Source organism: Chrysochloris asiatica, unplaced genomic scaffold (genome assembly GCF_000296735.1).
Source record: "Chrysochloris asiatica unplaced genomic scaffold, ChrAsi1.0 scaffold00146, whole genome shotgun sequence".
NCBI lineage: Eukaryota > Metazoa > Chordata > Mammalia > Afrosoricida > Chrysochloridae > Chrysochloris > Chrysochloris asiatica.
Window position 1 is genome coordinate 910,046 of NW_006408664.1, and position 21,156 is coordinate 931,201.

The window sequence follows — 21,156 nt, forward strand, 5'->3', positions numbered from 1 at the left end:
AAACATCTTTCTGATATTTTCAACACCATCTCATTTGCCTGTAGTCTGCCTTTTTTGTTAAATAGTTGGTTTCTTTTCTCTGTCTCCAAGTTTCATATTGGGTCTTTTGTTTTTTTTCTTTTGGGAGCTGGGGGAGGTGTGTTTTACATGCCACAATATTTGTCTTTTTCTTTTAACTTCTTATTGTGAATTGAGTGAAGGTTTACAGAGCAGATCATCAGTTTAACATCCGACTATTTACACAGTTTCACTTCAGTGATTGCAGGCACCTTCCTGTAACAACAGTTACTGTACTTCCACCCTGTGGTTCTATTTCTACTTCACCCTCATCCAATGCCTCTAAACTGTGACCCCAGGTAAATGTTGCCCTTTTGATCTTGAATGGTTGACCATTCCATGGTGAGCACACCTAACTAGTGTTATTATTCTCCCACCTACTGGTAGGCTGACTTATCTACTGCTTGGTTGAATATTGGGCACCAGAGTGAGTTCCATTACAGACCTGAAGGGTGGCTGAGGGCCATAGTCTCTTGTTCCTGCAGTCTCTTTCTGACGAGTAAGCCCTGATTTTTGTTTTTCGCAAGCTATACAAAATTATCAACTTAAAAATTAGCCTCCTATATTTGGTCAAACATTTAATTAAGTCACTCCTAATGTGATGACTGGAGTCCTGGTGTGGCGCTGTGGGTTAATACTCCAGGTTGCAAAGCCGTTTGAACTGCAAGGTCGGCGGTTCAAGCTCATCAGCTGCTCCTTGGAAACCCTATACAGGGTCGCTATGGGTTAGAATCGACTTGACAGTACTTAACAACAACAACAATGCAATGACTGGAACTGTGGTTGCCTTGGCAGGGCCAGATCAAAAAATTTCACAGACTTTGCCCACGGGCTAGATGCTCCATATCCCTGCTCTAGGCAAAAAGTAGGATAGCATTCTGGAAAGCTAAGACCTGGATTCTGTTCCACCAACAGTCTGCTCCAGGAGATCTCTGCTCTTCACCAACCAGATTCCTGCTTGTGATATGGAATTTGTTATTTTTGTTTTCTTGGGTGATATGTAGTTGTTGTTGTTGTTGTTACGTGCTATAGAGTTGGTTCCTACCGTGTATTGGGTTTACGAGGAGCAGCTGGTAGGTTTGAACTGCCAACTTTGTGGTTAATAATCCAGTGTTTATCCTACCACATGAGTTGTAATGAAATAACATCTTTTTCACTGTTTTGCCCATAGAAAGTAAGTATGCTTAAATGGGTAGGGTGGTTTACTTAATATTCTCTGTATTTGGAAATACAGCATCGGCTGTGAATCATAAATCACATTTGAGGTGGAAGTGAAACTTCTCTAATTAACCACTGTGAAAGTGTCTCACCCTCATTCCTGTTTTGTGGTTTCTCCAGTTCTGGACTTCAGCGATCCCTTCAGCACTGAGGTGAAGCCGAGAATCCTGCTCATGGGCCTGAGGAGAAGTGGCAAGTCATCCATTCAGAAAGTTGTCTTTCACAAAATGTCTCCCAACGAAACCCTGTTCTTGGAGAGCACTAACAAGATATGCCGGGAAGATGTTTCCAACAGCTCCTTTGTTAATTTTCAAATTTGGGACTTCCCAGGGCAGATTGACTTTTTTGACCCTACATTTGACTACGAGATGATCTTTCGTGGAACAGGAGCACTGATATTTGTCATTGACTCCCAGGTAAAGCTCAGAGGCTCAGGGGCCACCTGTAGCCAGTCAGACCGGCAGCCCTCTGTGTTCAAAACAAGTGTACTTGTGATAATGTTTACTTTTGGTTTTTAAAATCTAGAAGAGGCTTTTCTGCCAAACAAGTGTTTCTTAGCCTGGGCTCTCAGAGTTTGCTAAGGAGACAAGGTTCTCTCTACCCAGCCCGAACAACAACTGACCCTTGGTTCTGACTCATTGACAGAGTAGAACTTCCCCATATAGGTTTCTAGGTTGCAGTCTTCATGAGAGCAGCTCACCAGGTCTTTCCTCTCGTGGAGTCACTGGTGGGTGGGTTTGAACAGTCAACCTTTCAATTATCAGCTGAGCCCTTAACCATTGCAGCACTAGAACTCCTTTACTGACCCTTAGAGAGAGAGAGATATTTCAGTACATCATAGACCTTAGAAACATCTCAGGGTGGAGAGGGGATCATCCAAACCAATGACAGCAAATATGTGTCACCCCCACCAGATAGCCTGGCAAACATCTGTAAAGATCACAGCTTCTCTGCAACAGAAGCAACCCTGGTGGCGCAGGAGTTAAGCACTTGGCTGCTAACCAAATAGGCTAGTAGTGTGAACCCACCAATCACTCCTCAGAGAAAGATGTGGCCGTCTGCTGCTGTAGAGCTCTACAGCCTTGGAAGCCCAGTGTCCTCTAGGGTCACTATGAGTTCAGATTCTCTCCACAGAAAATGTATGTAAATGTACATTAAAAGGTTTATGATTAATAACCTTATGTATGTAAACGTACATTTTAAAAGGTTTATTATTTCATATGAAGAAAAAGTTATAACTGAAAATTCTTGTGAATGAAAATTTTAAATTATTGCTAGAACACAATTAAGAAAGCATACATTGCAGTTTTATAGCTTATTATTAAGTATAAAAAGTAAAATTTGATATATATAGATGCTCCTGAAAAGATTTTTTTAGAGTCCTGGTCTGGTGCTGTGAGATAAAGTACGGGACTGCTAGATTATTTTCAGTCACAAGGTCGGTGGTTCAAACTCACCAGCCACTCCTTGGAAACCCATACACAGTTGCTGTGAGTCAGAACCAATTCAGTGGCACTTAACAACAAGCACTGAGAAATTTTGTTCACCTAAATAAATAGGTGACTATGGGTTTCCTATCACAAAATATTATTTTAATGTTTTCTCAACAGATATCCTGATTAGGGCTTCCAACTTTGTTGAAAACAAAGAATTAGGAAACCCTTGTCCTGCAGAAAAGGAGTTCTGGTGGCACTGTGGGTTAGGCACTGGGCTGCTAACCACAATGTCAGTGGTTCAAGCCACCAGCTGCTCCTCATTAGAACAGTGAGGCTGTCTGTTTCCACATGGATGTATAGCTGTGGAAAGCCCCAGGAGCCGTTCTGCTTTCTCCTGTATTAGTCACTGTGCGTCCGGCTGGTGGTGTGTCTCACAGAAAGCTTGCTCTGCAGCCATTTGAGTGATTCACTTTATTGTTATTCAGTCCAGCATTGTGAATTGTCTCTGTGCATAGGGGCGTGGGGAGTTTTATACCCAGAGGCACTACACACTGCAGTAAGATTCTGGTTGGCTGTTGTCAAGTGTCATTTGAAGGACATTTCCATGTCGTGGGAAGTGGAAACTGCAGGAGCACAGGTGGTAGGTCTCCAGCAGATTTGTTTTAGGAAAGAATAAATGTAGTAGGGAGTCTGGGTGGCCCACCCAGAGGTACCTCAGAAGAAAGGCCTGGTGATCTGCTACTGCCAAATCAGCCCTTGAAAATCCTCTGGAACACAGTTCTACACTGACACATACAGGGCCAACATGAGTCAAAAACCATTAGATGGCAGCTGGTTTAAATGTAGCAGGACTGTGATATTGATGCTCTTAAAATTGTTTAGCATTGTTGGATAAGCACTGGACTGGTGACTATGAGGTTGGCAGTTCAAACTCCCCAGCCATTCCTCAAAAATCCTAAACAGTGTCCCTATGAGTTGGAACCAACCTGATGGCACTTAACAACAATATAGTCTTAGGTGGTATCTGTCATACATGCTCCAGCCTGAAGACACACCCAGCTGTGAGGGAATAAAAGACAACAGGCCAAAGAGATATGTGCTAAACCCACTCTGACCCACTGCCATCCAGTCAGGTCCAGCTCATAGGGAGCCTATGAATCTTTACTGGAGCAGAAAGCCTCATCTTTCTCCCCAGGAGTGGCTGGTGGGTGTGAACCCAACTTGACCTTGCAGTCAGCAGTTATTGCTTCTCACAACGCCACACCAGGACTAGGTACCTTTTAAATAAAATTTTGAAACTTTCAACCAAGCCTTTCAGTTCTAAGTGACTGCATGTATACTTCTTCTATGTTACGGGAGCATGACCATGTGGTTAGGAGCGATTCTTCTGTGGTGGATTTGGGGGAGACTTTCAACACAATGCAGTTGTCTCCTGGTCCTCTGCAGCACACAGCTCGCTCTCCTACCATGATCCATTGCGATGTATGTGTGTTGTGTGTGCTGACAGAGATCTGCTTCAGGTCCAGAGTCCGCTGTCAGTAGTTGCTTTCCTGACTGTCCCACTTGTACTGACCTGTTTTCGGGTCTATCTGTGGCTTTGGCAATAGCCCTGCCTTCCTGCCTCATGTCTGCCAGCTTGGAGTCCCTGGAGCTCAAAGGGACAGCTGGGGTGCATGCACTACTGCAGGGGAGATCAGGGATGTCCCACTCACCTTTTCTCCCAAGCTCCATTTTTGCCTCCCAAGTCACGCCGCCTGTTTCTACAGTTGTTGAACTAAGTAGCAGTAGCAGCCCTACCCATGGATAAGTAGATTCCAACGAGATTATTCATCATTTCAGGATAGTGGCTTAGTAAGAATGTACTGAAATACCATGCTGTGCTTACATAGTAGTTCACATTTATGGAATTCAAATTTCTTGTGCAAATCTTTCTCAGGTGTTTGTAATGTGACTCTCATGTGGCTAAAATAGGTACACTAGCTTGTTTTAAAATTGCAGCTATAATTTGGTTTTAATTTTACCTGAACATCAATGCAGACACTGTTTTTTAAGCTATAGGGTAGAGGAAGATATGAGAAATTCCCCTTTTAAAGCTATATTTTAAACAAAGTGTAGGAAAAACATTGCTGAGATTTATCAAAAATTAGTAATTCAATAAGCAGTTTCAGAACCTATTTATTTTTCAGTTAGAAGCAGACTGTAAAAGTCTTGTTTGCAGGTATCTATGTGATATGATTACAGACACACACACAAAAAACATTCAAACTGGGGGGAATTGTCTATATAGCACTTTACTGGCATCTCCTCTATGTCTAAGCAATGCTCTGTCAGTCTGACACTTTATATTTTTATTTTCTGCTTGTGAATTTCTCACAATCACAGAATTGCCACATAACGTGTCCTCACAGAATGTTGTGAAAGGAAAGAGCATCAGCAGTGATTTCTCTAAGTGAAATGTGTGACCTGGCGCCCCACAGAGTCTCCTGGGGCCACTAGGCCCCCTAAAGCTATTCTGCATGCTCTTTGGGATCCAAAAGAGACTTTGGCTTGTGTTGGTGATTGTGACCTTCCAGTAAAGTCCTACATCTAATATTGAAGGTAGACACTGTTGTTAAGTGCAGTTGAGTCGGTTCTGACCCATAGCATCCCTGTATAGGGTTTCTAAGGAGCGGCTGTTGAGTTTGAACCACTGGCCTTGCAGTCCAGCGTATTAACCCACAGGGCCACACCAGGACTCCCAGGGTAGACACTAGGTGGCATTTTTCCTCTCCAATTTGATTTATCCTAGAAGGTGACACATTTCTAAATGGGAAGAATCACCCACAGTCTCTCTACTATTCCTTTCCTCTACACTTCATTTTAATGCCATTTCCAAGCCCCTGTGGATATGTACCTCTTTATCAGTCAGTTGATAATCAGACGAGACCAGCCAAACTCACTGCCATCGAGTTGACTTGACTCATAGTGAGTGGTCCTATAGGACAGAGTAGAGCTTACAGGGTTTCCAAGGCTGAAATCTCTGTGGAAGCAGTTCCACAGCTTTCCTCCATGGAACGCTGGTGAGGTTAAACTGCTGACCTTTTGGTTAGTAGACCACCACTGCAACACAGCCACGGTTCCTACTTAGCATACAGGGGTTTGGCCAAGAGGTTAGAGAAGCAAATTCCAGTCGTCTGAGATTGTGATGCTCACTTCACATTAGTTTGTTTTGCTCATGCCCCCTAAACTTCCTGATTCAGTTACAGACATACCCACTTACACGTACAGTTCAGTGAGTTTTGATGAATGTATGCACCATGTAGCCACCCCCTCCAACCTAGATATAGAATGTTCCCACCACTCTTAGACAGCCCCTGACCCCTATTCACAGACTACTACTGATCTGCTTTGTCACTAGAATTTGCCTTTTCTAGGATTTTATATATGTTAAACCATACAGTAGTATTAACATTCGTTCTTGAGATACTTTTAAGATATTAAAAAAGGGCTGAAAATCTAGAATATTTACTTCTAAAATACTTAATTTGCTGGCTGGTATTTGCCTTTTGTTGTAAACAACTCTTCAGAGTGTGAAGGATGAAAAAGACTCCACTTGCTATTTTTTCTTTTCATATTTTTCTGTTAGTATCTTTAATGCTATCTAGAGACTAGAGCTAAGTTTCCATTTAATTTAGCGACCAATGCAAAACAAAAAAGATCCAGGTATATCGACTTTCTGTATTTGTTCAGGTTTAGAGCTATAATAGGAGCCCTAGTGGCACAATGGTTAAGCACTTTGTGGGTAACAGAAAGGTTAGTAGTCCTGATGCACCTGTTGGCTCCATAGAAGAAAACCGTGGTAAATCATCCTGTAAAGATGATTGTTGTGTGCTGGCAAGCCAGTTCATACCCATGATGATGACCTCTATAGGACCAGGCAGAACTACCCCTAAGGTTTCCTAGGCTGTCATCTTTACAGGAGCAAACTGCCAGGTGTTTCTTCTGTGGAGCCACTGATGGGTTCAAACCCCTGACCTTTCAGTTAGCAGCCATACCCAAGCACTTAACCCAGTGCAACACCAGGGCTCCTTCCATAAAGATTGCAGCCTAGAAAACCCTTTGCGGCAGTTCTGTTACATTGGGTCACTATGAGTCAAAATCAACTCAACAGTTCCTAACAGCAACTAATCCAATGGTTGATACAAAATTCTTTAAATTCTCTCCTAGAAATTTTATTTTCTTTGCTATAAAGTCAGAACTTTTTCATACCCTCAAACTGGTTAAAAAAAAAAATTAAAAAATTAAGAGTTCTGACATCACCATATATTGGTGAGGGTGTCTGGAGAAAATCACTGACAACGTTAAGTAAAAAAGGCAAATTATGGAATACATGTGTAACAGGGTATAGGAGGTGGCAGCTGACCTTCTCTTACTTCACCAGGGGCAAGGAGAACCAATATTATTGTCATCTGCCCAACGTCTTTTTTTGTTTTGTTTTGTTTTTATTGTGAACTGAGTGATAGTTTACATGGGAGAACATCAACTTTACACCATCGTTTCATTGCAATGAATACAATCTCCTTCGTGCATTATCATTCAACAATACTTGCATCCATTCCCTGTTTTGTTTTTTTTTGGGGGGTGGGCATGGTTATACACAGAAACACTAAGAAATATATAGTAATTTAAACAACCAAAGGGCACATTCTGCAAGCCTGCCTTCTTGCCACCAGCACCCAGTCCCTCTCTTTCCATGAGTCCAGAGTCCTGAGCTACTCCCTTTCTCCATGTCCTCATCTCTGCCTCCATCTCCGGTGTCGCTGCTTCTCTGGATAGGGTCCTACATTCTGCTTGTGCTGTGCTCTTTTCCCTAGGGTCCTCTGTTTCTGCACTGTAAGATTAACTACTCCCTCATTTTTTTTACAAAACTTCTACCTAAGGTCATTCTTATGAGAAGGTTAGACATACCTCAACCCTCTAACCTTCTATACCAATCAACATCAGTGGTCCCTCAACTGGGCTTGATAATTCATGACAATGGCCACACAGAACTCAGAAACAATACTCATAATTATGGAGTTTATTAAGAAAGTTGTTGTTGTTAAGTGCTGTTGAGTCATTTCCAGCCCATAGCAACCCTGTATAGGGTTTCCGAGGAGCAGCTGGTGAGCTTGAAGTTAGTAGGGTACAATTCAGGATCAGAAATGCTCAAGGCAAGCTCTTCCAGTCATGCCCATAGGCAGGCTTCACTCTGGCCCATGACCCTTGGCCTGGCCTCTGCCCTGATCAGGCAATATTACAAAGCTCTTTTAGGGCTGCCAATAAATACTCAAAAGGCATTCCACTCTGCTATAAGCCTCAGCCAAAGGTGCTTGGCTCTCGTTTGGTGGGCTGGCAAACGTGGAGGCACACCACGCTGCAAGTAAGCCTCCTGCCTGTAGACATTCCACTATACGTGCTCCGTGGGCCAGGAAGCCCACTGCTGTCTTGTTCTCTGGCTCTGAGTTCTATTGCTGGCACTCCTCTGTCATTCCTCTGGTCACAGCTGTGTCTCCTGGGTTGAGGAGGTTCATTGCATGAGGATTTCAAAAGTTCAAAGGATGCACTCTGCTTCTGCCGCTTCTCTCTTGATCCCATGTTCCTGCTTCTGAGATGACTCATTTTATGCCTATGTGAGAATTCAAGGTTTTCACAGTCAAAATTAACCCTGTAAACAGTGGCTCACAAGTGAAATCATTTCATCTATCAGCATCTTCCCCCACTTTCTCTTACCCAGGCCAGTCAGGAAAAAGCCATTTGGTGGGCGTTAGAAAGACTATGGCTAGAAGAAACACATTAAGTAATTTACTATGTTGAGACGTGAAACTTGATTTTTCTACAAATTTTAGAACAGTGTGACTGCATTCTGTGCATTGTTTAGGGATATATGTTTACTCACATATTAAGTATATGAAGAGATGAGTGGGAATAAATATTAAACTCTGGAGGGTGGGGGATAAAGGGATGGAGAATGGGAGAAGCATTGGGCTTCAGTGTCTACCGTTTATTTCTTAGACTGAGAAATGAACCAATACATAGGTGCTGGCTCTATTATGCAGATGGTGTTGGGTGCTGCTGTGGTGATAGCAACCCTTGTCACTTGTAGGAAGGAGAAAAACAAGTCTATAATTTAGACAGTTACTTTGGACCAGGGGTTGGCAACTTTTTTCTGTAAAGAGCCAGATAGTAAATATTTTAGGCTTTGCAGACTACTATCTCCGTGGAGTTTCCACTGAGGAACACTACTCCGCTCTGCTGTTATAGCATGAAAGCAGCCAGAGACCGTACATAAGCAAATGAGTGTTCCAACGACACTTGGTGTTCCAAACTAACTGCCTACAGAAAGTGGACAGTGGGCCAGATTTGGCCAAATTAGACTAGTAATTCTCAGCATTTTTCCTCGTTTTCTCTACCCAGCCAGTGATGTACATTATGTCTCTATTTCACATTGTTCCTATCATTTCACCAAGAATCTCATTTAGCTGGGAAGTCCTAGGTGTGGTGGGGTCAGGTTTTCTTCATGAATCCCGATCACCAATAAATCCTAGTTGTTGAACAAGATACCTAGAGTCCTATAATTCTGGTCCTTAATGACTGTCATCAACCTAAATATAACTACCTATACAAGGTCACTATGAGTCAGAACCGATTTGACGGCATTTAACAACAGATACATAATTTTTTAATTTTCAAAAATTAAAGTGAAATTCACATCATTTATAATTGTTGTTGTTATGTGCCGTGGAGTCGGTTCCAACTCATAGCGACCCTGTACAGGGTTTCCGAGGCTTTAAGACTTTATGGGAGCAGAAAGCCTTATCTTTCTCCCGCAGAACAGCTAATAGCTTTGAACTGCTGACCCTGAGGTTAGCAGCCCGATTCGTAACTACTATGCTATCAGAGCTCCTTAAAATTACCTAATTTAAAATGAACAATCCAGTGGCATTTAGTACATTCATAATGTTATGCAACCAATATATCCAGTTCCAAAACATTTCCATCACCTCACAATGAAACCCTATGCCAAATGAGCAGTTTCTCCTTATTTCCCCTCCACCTCTGGCATTTATCAGTCTGCGTTGTCTCTGGGAATTTGCTTATTTTGGATATTACATATAAATAGAGTGATACAATATTTTTTTGTGTTTTTCTTCTTCCATTTATAATGCTTCTGAGGTTTATCCATGTTGTAGCATGTATCAGTACTTCATTCGTTTTATGGCTACGTAATCCACTGTATGTTTGTGCTACATTTTGTTTCTCCATTTATCAGATAATGCACATTTGAGGGGTTTTCACCTTTGGCTGTTGTGGCTAGTTATGGCTGCCATAAACATGTATTACATGTATTTGTTTGAGTTTTCATTCTTTTGGATGTATTTCTAAGAATGGAATTGCTGGGTCATAAGGTAATTTAACTTTTGGAGGAACTTCTAAACTGTTTTCATCAGCAGTTGAGCCTTTTTACATTCTCTTCTACAGCTGCATTTTACTAGCCTTTTTTGTCTCTTTGATAACAAAAGCCTAAGTTTTCCAATTTGATTCCATAAAACCAACTTTTACTTGGGCCTTTGCAGGATTCTTTTTGAGGTTGTACTGTGTGGTTTCCAGAGACTAAGAGTGTCCATGGAAGCAAAGGCACTGCTCTTGACGGTACCACTCTAACAGGGTGCATCTCTGTTCCTAGGACGATTACATGGAAGCCCTGGCCAGGCTTCACCTGACTGTGACCAGGGCTCACAAAGTCAACACTGACATCAACTTTGAAGTGTTTATTCATAAAGTGGATGGCCTGTCAGATGACCACAAAATTGAAACCCAAAGAGACATTCACCAGAGGGCAAATGATGACCTTGCAGATGCTGGATTAGAAAAAATTCACCTCAGGTGAGAACAGAAATCATTCTGGGATCACAGTATTAGATAGAAAAAAGCAGGTTGAGGGCCCCAAACCACCAGGATTGACTTGGTATGTGTAATCATCTATCTGTTTACCCTGTTTTGTGATGTAGACATTGGGGTAGGATTGAGAAAAAGCAAGCTTTGAATGTGCTCATCCCAATCTTTGGTAAAAGCAGTGTTTTTGTTTTATCATATGATCAAAAGTAAGATTCTCCTCTCTAATACAAAACACGTAACATAAAACCTGTGGACATATTCAAGAACTTAATAGATGTTGAAGTTTACCGTTCTTGATAAATATGTTGTTGTTGTTATGTGTTGTGGAGTCAGTTCCAACTCATAGCGACCCTGTACTAGGTTTCCGAGGCTGTAAATCTTCACCGGAGCAGAATACCTCATCTTTCTCCCGCGGAACAGCTGGTAGTTTCGAACTGCTGACCCTGAGTATAGCAGCCCGATTCATAACAACTATGCTACCAGAGCTCCTTGATAAATATGATGATATCTATTATCAAAAATGGCTCCCTAGGTGGCACAAATAGTTGTGCTTTACTCTTAACTGAAGGGTTGGTAGTTTGAACCCACCCAGAGGTACCTTGGAATAAAGGCCTGGTGATCACCTTCTGTGAAGATTACAATTTAAGAAAACCCCTATGGAGCAATTCTGTTTCTGTTAGATGCTGCCGAGACAGTTCCCACTCATAGCGACCTCATGCACAACAGAATGAAACGCTGCCCAGTCCTGCCCCAGCCTCACAATCACTGTTACTTGTGAGCCCATTGCCACTGCCACTGTGTCACTCTATGTCCTTGGAGGTCTTCCTATTTTCCACTGACCCTCCACTTTACCAAGCATGACAATATATCCACAGTATAAGAGGTGAAGTCTCACCATTCTGGCTTCAAAGGAGCATTCTGGCTGTACCTCATCCAACACAAATTTGTTTGTTCTTTTAGCAGTACATGGGACTTTTAATATTCTACTGTCACACCATAACTCAAATGCAGCAGTTCTTCTGCAGTCTTTGTTATTCACTGTCCAACTTTCACATGCATATGAAGCAATTGAAAAATACCAAGGTCAGGCACACCTTGGTCCTCAAACTGACATCTTTGCTCTTGAACACATGTAACATATGGGGTATTCATGAGTTGGAATTGATGGCAGCAGGTATAATCATAAATAGAATAGTCTGAAAGTAATTCATATAGGAATATCCATAGAGGAAAGTCACTGCACTATTAATTTTAGAATGGTGGTATTCATTTTGCTAATTGGAAAATGAAAACATTAGATGCTTCAATATCACTGTATGACCATTAGGATAATCTACTGCTGTGTATTGTTGCATGCTGTTAAGGCAGTTTTTGACTCCTAGTGACTCCATATGACAGTCTAACTGCCATAGGAGATTTTCTAGGCTGTACTATTTACTGAAGAAGATTGTCAGGTCTTCCTTCTCTCACGGGTATGAACCACCAGCATTTTGATTAGCAGCTGAGTGCTTAACCATTGCACCACCAGAGCTCCTTGGACAGCTTGATAGGACTGTGTAAAGGTGATTCTCTCACAGAACCTAATGAAAGTGATATGGGCATGCAACGCTCCTTTTAAAGCATTTTAAAATGCTTACTCTTAAGCACAGTTCTCACCTTTTGAGGGTAGAGAGGGGATGATGTGCTAAGACAAGCTCATTTTTAATCTGAAGGGTCTAGAATGTGTGTGTTAGAAAACTGTATCTTACTGGGGTCGCGACACAGCCTAAACAGTCTATTCCTAAGTCAAAGGAAAACGTGATGAAATATTATCTCCTCTTTCAGCTTTTATTTGACAAGCATCTATGATCATTCAATATTTGAAGCTTTTAGCAAAGTGGTCCAGAAACTGATTCCACAACTCCCAACCCTGGAGAACTTGCTAAACATCTTTATCTCAGTAAGTATATAATATGCTCCTGTTTTGTAGAATGTTAGTCATTTACAGAATTTGAGAATGACATTCCAAGAGTGGAAAAGATCTACTTATTTCCTTGTGTTCTTATTGTAATTCAATGTCATTTAAGCATTACTTTAGAAGATTAGTCGTTGTTTGGTTTTTTTGCTTAATTTGCAAACTTATTTTGCAAATATTTTGGGAGTTATTTATTGACTTTGCTTCCTGTGCTTCCCTTTATTCCCAGCCACGCCTCCCTGCCCACCCACCCCTGAGAATCCCTCCTCCTGCCTGCCCAGCAGCCTGATAGAGCTCTCGGGGCAAGGGACATGGAAAGGCTTATAGATGTTGTTTTACATCCTTTACATTTTCACTCTACAGACACATTTCTGTATTTATTGGTTTAATTGGAGTGTTTTTTCAAGTTCTGGACAATCATTCAATATTGATTGAGCCCTATCAGAGACCATAAATCTTGGTTTGGGCAATAGAATATATATTGTTGGATATATTTTTATATGTTTAACACCATGTGGAGGATGTGCTGAATCAGTCCTACAAACCTCCCACTCCAGGCAGAACCTGCAGAGTTTGTAGGCAAGCAGGATTCTCTAGGAACCCTGTTGATTAGACTCACATTGACTGTCACTGTACACTTTTGGGTTAGTTTGTTTAGATTTTTTAAATTTATTTTCTTATTTACAATAGGTAAAATTTATTTTTGTGTGTGTGTATAATATTCTGTTGATCAGTGTTGGTACTTCAGCTTTTTCCAAACAAACTGTAGGTACATCTCTAAGAGTTAGGAAATACTGCAGCGTTTGTTTACTTATTAAAATAATTTATGATAAAAAAATTAACTTATGACCATTCACTTTTTGTTTCTCGTACAGTTCCCCTATTAGAAAGTTTATGAGTATGGAGTGTAATGAGATACCACAACTTACATTTTTAGTGATGTAATTTTCACTTGTTCATATTTTACCTTGAGAATGACATTCTCATTTTATGTAACTCTGATGTGGTCTGAAATCAAGTGTCACTTTAAGGCAGCATCTCTCTTTGTTTCAGAATTCTGGGATTGAGAAGGCATTTCTGTTCGATGTGGTCAGTAAGATCTATATTGCAACGGACAGCACCCCAGTGGATATGCAGACGTATGAACTGTGCTGTGACATGATCGATGTGGTCATCGACATCTCTTGTATTTATGGGTAAGTGGAGCGTTCTTAAAAGCCAGTCAACCCATACCTCTCTCTCTCATAATTCCCAAGACATTTTGGCATTCACTTAGTTGATTTTCGTACTGTTTTAAATTACCAAGATCTGTAAAGAGCAGTACTGTTTAGTGTGCTTTTCCCTGAGGGAGGAATTACTATTCCCCTTTGACAGATGGAAAAACTGAGGCTCAGAGTTGTGAAGTGTCTAACCGTTGCTCACATTGCCAATAAAGGATGGAACTAGAATTTGAATTCAGGTCTAGCTGAATTCCCTGGCCCCTTGGCTGGGAAATCTGTCATACATTTGGGAGAGACTAGGGGCAGTTGTTCGAATAGAACATGGGAACACTGAATTGTTTAAAATTAAGAAAGGTGTGCAGCAGGGTTATATTCTTTCACCATACTTATTCAACCTGTATGCTGAGTAAATAATCCGAGAAATTGGCTTATATGAAGAAAAATGTGGCATCAGGATTGGAGCAAGACTCATTAACAACCTGCAGTATGCAGATGATACAACCTTGCTTGCTGAAAGTGAAGAGGACTTAAAACATTTACTGATGAAGATCAAAGAACACAGCCTTCAGTATGGATTACAAATCAATGTAAAGAAAACAAAAATCCTCACCACTGGACCAGTAAACAACATTTTTATCAATGGAGAAAAGATTGAAGTTGTCAAGGACTTCATTCCTCTTGGATCAACTATCAACACTCATGGAAGCAACAGTCAAGAACTCAAATGACGTATTGCCTTAAGCAAATCTGCAGCACACGAACTTTTTAAAGTGTTGAAGACTAAGCTTGAGGACTAAGAGGCGCCTGACCCAAGCCATGGTATTGTCAGTAACCTCATATGCATGAGAAAGCTGGACAGTGAATAAGGAAGACCAAAGAAGAATTGATGCTTTTGAGTTATGGTGTTGGAGGAGAATATTGAAAGTGCCATGGACTGCCAAAAGAACCAATAGATCTGTTTTAGAAGAAGTACCGCTAGAGTGCTCCTTAGAGGCCAGGATGGCCAAACTTCGCCTCTCATACTTTGGACATATTGTCAGGAGGGACCAGTCACTGGAGAAGGATATCCTGTTTGGTAAGGAGGAGGGTCAGAGAAAAAGAGGAAGACCCCCAATAGATGGATTGGCCAAGTAGCAGCGTCGATGGACTCAAGTGTGGCAACAGTAGTGAGGTTGGCCCAGGATCGGGCAGTGTTTCATTCTGCTGTGTTAAGGTTGCTATGAGTTGGTATTGACTCGATGGCACCTAACAACAACAACATCAACAATAGGAGCATTCATGCTTGGAAAAGTTGGAGGGTCAGAGAAAAAGAGGAAGAGCCCTAACAAGATGGACTGACAGAGTGGCAGCAACAATGAACTCAAACATAGTAGTAGTTGTGAGGCTGGTGCAGGACTGGCCTGTGTTTCATTCTCTTGTGCTGTGAGTTGGTCACTGTGAGTTGGAACTGACTTGATGGCACTGACAACAACAGTAGGCACTCTGGTGGTACTATAGGATAAGCATTGGACTGCTAACCTCAAGGTCAGCAGTTCAATACCACCAGCCACTCCACGGGAGAAAGATAGGCTTTCTGCTCTAGTAAAGATTTATGTCTCAGAAACCCTAAATGGGGTCATGATGAGTCAGAATTGACTTGATGGGTTTGGTTTGGGTAATACTGAGTGTATCATGGACTTCCAGAAGAATGAACAAATTTGTTTTGGAAGAAGTACAGCTAGAATGCTCCTTCAAAGCCAGGATGACGAGAGTTAATCTCATATAGGACAGGACTTCAAAAGTGTATGGAAACATTCCGTTATCTTTTAGTTCCAGTTTTCTGTGAACTTTCTGAAGTGTCCTCATACTTTTGATATATAAGGATGGAGCAGCCCTGGACAGTGATGTCATTTTTGATACAGTAGAGGGTCCTTGAAAAGGAGGAAGATCCTCAGCAAGATGGATTGACACAGTGGCTGAACAATGGTTCAAACATAGCAGCAATTGTGTGGAAGGTACAGGACCTGGTAGTGTTTTGTTCTAAGAATGACGTGGGGGCAGTGTCTGACCTTCTCATGTATCACCAATGGGGAGAAGAATCAAAACCAATAGCATCAGCCCCCTAGGCCAATTACTATGAGGCAAAAGTCAGATGCATATCCACCCTCCAACCTTTATTAATTCTGACACCAACTATCTCGCCCACAGCGTCTTCATTTTTCTGCTGGGTTAAAACCCATTTAGCGCTTGGCCTCTCAGCTCGGTGGCCCTATGTTCTCTGCCATGCTTGGGCAAGTGTAACTCTGCTAATTAAGCTCCCACTTCGCAAGTAAGCCTTGGCCCAAAGAAAACCCACCACTGTCTCATGCTCTGCATTCTCCTGTCTCTAATGCCACCACTTCTCTGCTGCTTCTCTGCCATCTCTTATAGGGGTCTCATGTTATAGCTCTCTGTCTCCCGGATCAAGGAGGTTTAGCACAGAGATCTTGGGATCCAAAAGACAGGCTCCCCTCCTGGCTCTTCTTTCTTGGTGTTAATGAGATAGCCCTTTCTTCTTCTGAGATGGCTCATTTTAGACTTAGCAGGATGGCAAAACTGACCAATCTCCATGCTAGGGTTCCATATACCTCTGGTAGCGTAGTGGTTATAAATCAGGCTGCTAACCTCAGGGTCAGCAGCTTGAAACTACCAACTGTCCCACAGGAGAAAATCTTGTAAAGATTTACAGCCTCAGAAACCCTTTGCAGTGTCGCTATGAGTTGGAACTGACTCCATGGCACACTACCACCACCACCACCCAAGGGGTCCATGTATCTTTACTAGCAAGCTATCCAGTCCCTTTGGTGAGCTACAAACACCTCACATGATCCAATCATTTGGTAGAAGTTACAAAGGCTATGACTAGAAAAGCCATTTTAAATAGCCCACTGCACCACAGTGAACATAGGATCACTATGAATTGGAACAGACTAGACGGCACCTAACAATAATAATAATATTCACTCTAAATAAATAACTTATTCAACAACAGTTCTATTATTTTGTTTATTACAAAAGTGCCTGATGGGTTGCTTTTTTAAAAAAATATACTTTGATTATCTTCTATTATGGGCAGCAGAGAGGATTATAAAAACTAAGCAAATCACATTACCTGTTTGTTATTATTTATCATTATGATCTCATTACATTCTTAGAAAGCAGAATTTTACATACATTTAAAATAATATATAATAAATCAGGAGTGAATAAGATTGCTTGTTACCCATCATAGAGACAACTCTACCGTAATTATAAACTTGCCAAACAGATGGCACACAGAACAAATGGGTGTTAACGAGTTTGTGTTTCTCTGTCTCGTTAGGACGTCAAGGTGGACCTTATATCAATGATTTGATGAGATAAAGGCTTTGTGACTTTCCTCTTGAAAGTCCACCTTGGTTTTTTTTTCCCTTTGCTCATCTTCCTCTTTACACCTGCTGTGAACTACCTTACACTGCTTGATAGCCCTCCACCCACCTTCTAAGGATTTCTGTATTACCAGTTCTGTCTTCTAGTTTATGAAAATCCTTGCCCACTCAGTTCAGATTGTCTGCTAACTCTTAGCTTCTGCCTTTCCCACTGAGGGCTGAGTAGACAGATTAATATGAGATCAAGCCCAAGTGCTCAAAATAAATACAGGCAATAGAGGAAGAAATTAAGGCATGTGTGATTGTGTGTGTATGAGCATACTTTTTATAATCCTTCTTAAGTGAATAATTGGTATATGTGCCATGACCTTACTAATCCAGGGGGTCATATGAACATGTGGAAGTCATTCTCAGCTGTGAAGCCCATGTGCCTTGCACCTACCCTCGATTCACTTGGACAAGAGGAAAGGCCAGCAGATTTGGGTGTAAATTCCATCTCTAGCTGTGACCACAGACAAATAGTTTAATGTCTCGGAGCTACAGTCCAGTCCCTTCCTGTATGAAATAGGAGAGTGATACTTAATGCACAGGATCATTTGTTTGTTAAGTGCTATCGAGTCAATTCTGACTCATAATGACCCTGTATAGGGTTTCCAAGGAGCAACTGGTGAGTTTGAACCACCGACCTTGCAGTTCAAACCAACCTTGCAGTCTAGCACATTAACCCACAGTGCTACATCAAGACTCCGTACAGGATTACAGTGAGGATGAAATGTCATTAGGTTCATAATGTGATATAGATCCTGGATAAATACAGCTGCCATTGCTATGAATTATTATTATTATTATTAACACAGCATCTGGCTTTAGAAGTAGAATTTATTTCCCAAGATTACTGCCCTGCAGTATTCTCTTGTTTTTAAACAGTAAGTAGATGACCTTGAAGTTGTCATGGAAGCTGAATGCACCCTGATTACAGTCTAGATTGCTGTTGTAATCAAATACAGGGAGCAGCACAATTAATCTGGCACATATTTAACGATATGCATAATCATTATTGTGCCATATGGTAATTAGACCTAAGTGGTAAGTAGTTCATGTAAATGATGCTAATCAGAGTTACTCTTATCCAGCTAAAACAAACATGGGGAGTTCAGAGATGTTGGGAGGAGGAAGCTGGGCTCTGAGGTCAAATTATTTTTCTGTGGTAGTGCAGTGTTCCTGAAAACCCACTAGGCTCCATCAGAATAGTCAGGGGGGCGGTACAGGGGAGGGCTGTCACAAATGGTAGAGTGCAGCTCTGGGTTTCATCAGATTCATTGCTGGAACAACAGTGTGCCAGCTAGTTAACCAGTAGGGGGCGGGGCAGGAATGTATGCAGAGCCTGGAACTCTCACTAGGCTGCCAGGAAGCAGGTGGTTTTGTAATTGCAGGTCTTGTTACCCTTTCCCAGCAGACCCTAGAAGAAGTGACCCAGTGCCTCAATGGGTCTGTTCAGAAATGTCAGGCAAGGCTCTGCTGCAGCTGGTCATCTCTACACACACACTTTAAGATACATTCCATCATACTCTGTTTTCAATGCTTTATAGAATATCAACTTCCATGGTTAGGGTAGGATGCAAGACAGATGCAATGAAGGCTTGAATTATAGAATATTTTAAAGGAAATGTATTTCTAGTTTTGAAAACATTTTAAGCTAGCGTATATATGGCGTCCTGGTGTGGCACTGTGGGATAGGGCACTGGACCATAAGGTCAGTTTGATTCACAAGGTCAGTGGTTCAAACTCACCAGCCACTCCTTAGAAACCCTATACAGGGTCACTATGAGTTGGAACCAACTCAGTGGCACTTAACAACAACAACAATACATGACTACTAAGAAGTAAAATATGGAAGTTAATTTATAGAAAAAGAATTCAACTCATACTAGCCTACCAAAACATTTAAAAAATATTTTCTAAATGTTAGATTTCAGATGTTAAAGATGCTTTCACCAATTTCCTAACTTCCTTTCCACATTTTTAGCTACTTTTTTTAGACTGAATTTCTCTTTTAAGTATTGCCCTGAAATCAATAAACTGAAGCAGTAAAATGTTTTTAAAATGCTAATTTTAAAAATAGCACTTACAATTTCCCAGTGAATACAATACCATACATATACTAAGCACTGTAAGTATCAGTCATCTGAGATCAAAAGGGCAGCATTTGTCCAAAAACAAAGTGTAGAAGGCAGGAAAGAAGGATGACTGGAAATGGGAAACCCAGGGTGGAAGTGGGAAGAGTGCTGTTACATTGAAGGATTGCAATCAATGTCATGAAACAAATGTGTGTAAATTGTTGAATGGAAAATGAATTTTCTTTGTAACTTTCAGCCAAACTATAATCTGTCATTATTGTAAAGTGGCGTCTCGTAGATTCCAACTCATTGGTTGTTGTTGTTAGGTGTCATAGAGTTGGTACCGACCCATAGCGACTTTATACACAGCAGAATGTAACATTGCCTGATCCTGGGCCAGCCTCACTACCGTTGCCGTGCTTGAGTCCATCGACGCTGCCACTTGGCCAATACATCTCATTGGGGGTCTTCCTTTTTTTCTCTGACCCTCCACCTTACCAAATATGATATCCTTCTCCAGTGACTGGTCCCTCCTGACAATATGTCCAAATTATGAGAGATGAAGTTTGGCCATCTTGGCCTCCAAGTAGCACTCTGGCTGCACTTCTTCTAAAACAGAGCTATTGGTTCTTTTGGCAGCCCATGGCACTTTCAATATTCTCCTCCAACACCATAACTCAAAAGCATCAATTCTACTACAGTCTTCCTTATTCACTGTCCAGCTTTCGCATGCATATGAGGTTATTGAAAATACCATGGCTTGGGTCAGATGTACCTTAGTCCTCAAGCTGACATCTTTCGTTCTTCAACACTTTAAAAAGGTCTTGTGCAGCACATTTGCCTAATGCATTATGTTGTTGAGTTCTGGACTGCTGATTCGGTGAGTGTTGATAGCTGATCCAAGAAGAATGAAGTCCTTGACAACTTCAATTTTTTTCTCCGTTGTTAAGAATGTTGTTTATTGGCCCATTGGTGAGGATTTTTGTTTTCTTGACATTGAGATGTAATCCATACCAAAGGCTGTGCTCTTTGATCTTCATCAGTAAATGTTTTAAGTCGTCTTCACTTTCAGCAAGCAAGGTTGTATCATCTGCATACTGCAGGTTGTTAATGAGTCTTCCTCCAATCCTGATGCCACGTTTTTCTTCATATAAGCCAGTTTCTCGGATTATTTGCTCAGCATACAGCTTGAATAAGTAGGTGAAAGAATACAACCTTGTTGCACATCTTTCTTAATTTTAAACCATTCAGTGTTCCCATGTTCTGTTCAAACAACTGCCTCTTGGTCCAGGTAGGGATTCCTCATGAGCAAAATTAAGTGTTCCGGAATACTCATACTTCGCAATGGTGTCCATAGCTTGTCATGATCCACACAATCGAAAGCCTTTACGTAGTTAATAAAGCACAGGTAAACATCTTTCTGATATTCTCTGCTTGCAGCCAAGACCAATTGGACATCAAAATGATATCCCTCATTCTACAGCCTCTTCTAAATCCAGCTTGAACCTCTAGAAGTTCTCTGTCAGTGTATGATTGTAGCCGTTTCTATATTACCTTTAGCAAAATTTTACTTGCATGGAATATCAGCGAGATTGTCCGATGATTTCCGTATTCCGTTGGGTCATCTCTCTTTGGAATGGACACAAATATGGATCTCTTCCAATCAGTCGGCCAGACAGTTGTCTTCCAAATTTCTTGGCAGAGATGAGTGAAGTGCCTCCTGTGCTGCCTCACTTTCTTGAAAGATTTCAATTCTTATTCCATCAATTCCTGGTGCCTTGTTGTTTGCCAGTTCCTTCAATGCACCTTGGATCTTCCTCCTTCAGTATCACTGGCTCTTGATCATATGCT

At 41.3% G+C, this 21,156-nt stretch overlaps 1 protein-coding gene across 1 annotated transcript in view; it reads left to right on the plus strand.

The window, feature by feature from the left end:
* The window catches only part of RRAGD (Ras-related GTP binding D), a 77,369-nt gene that overhangs the window by 33,716 nt on the left and 22,497 nt on the right, over positions 1 to 21,156 (plus strand). Inside the window, exons 2-5 of the mRNA XM_006870619.1 lie at positions 1,396 to 1,691; positions 10,417 to 10,616; positions 12,453 to 12,567; positions 13,636 to 13,778. Of these exons, the coding sequence (XP_006870681.1) occupies positions 1,396 to 1,691; positions 10,417 to 10,616; positions 12,453 to 12,567; positions 13,636 to 13,778 (754 nt within the window). The remainder of the gene's footprint in view (positions 1 to 1,395; positions 1,692 to 10,416; positions 10,617 to 12,452; positions 12,568 to 13,635; positions 13,779 to 21,156) is intronic.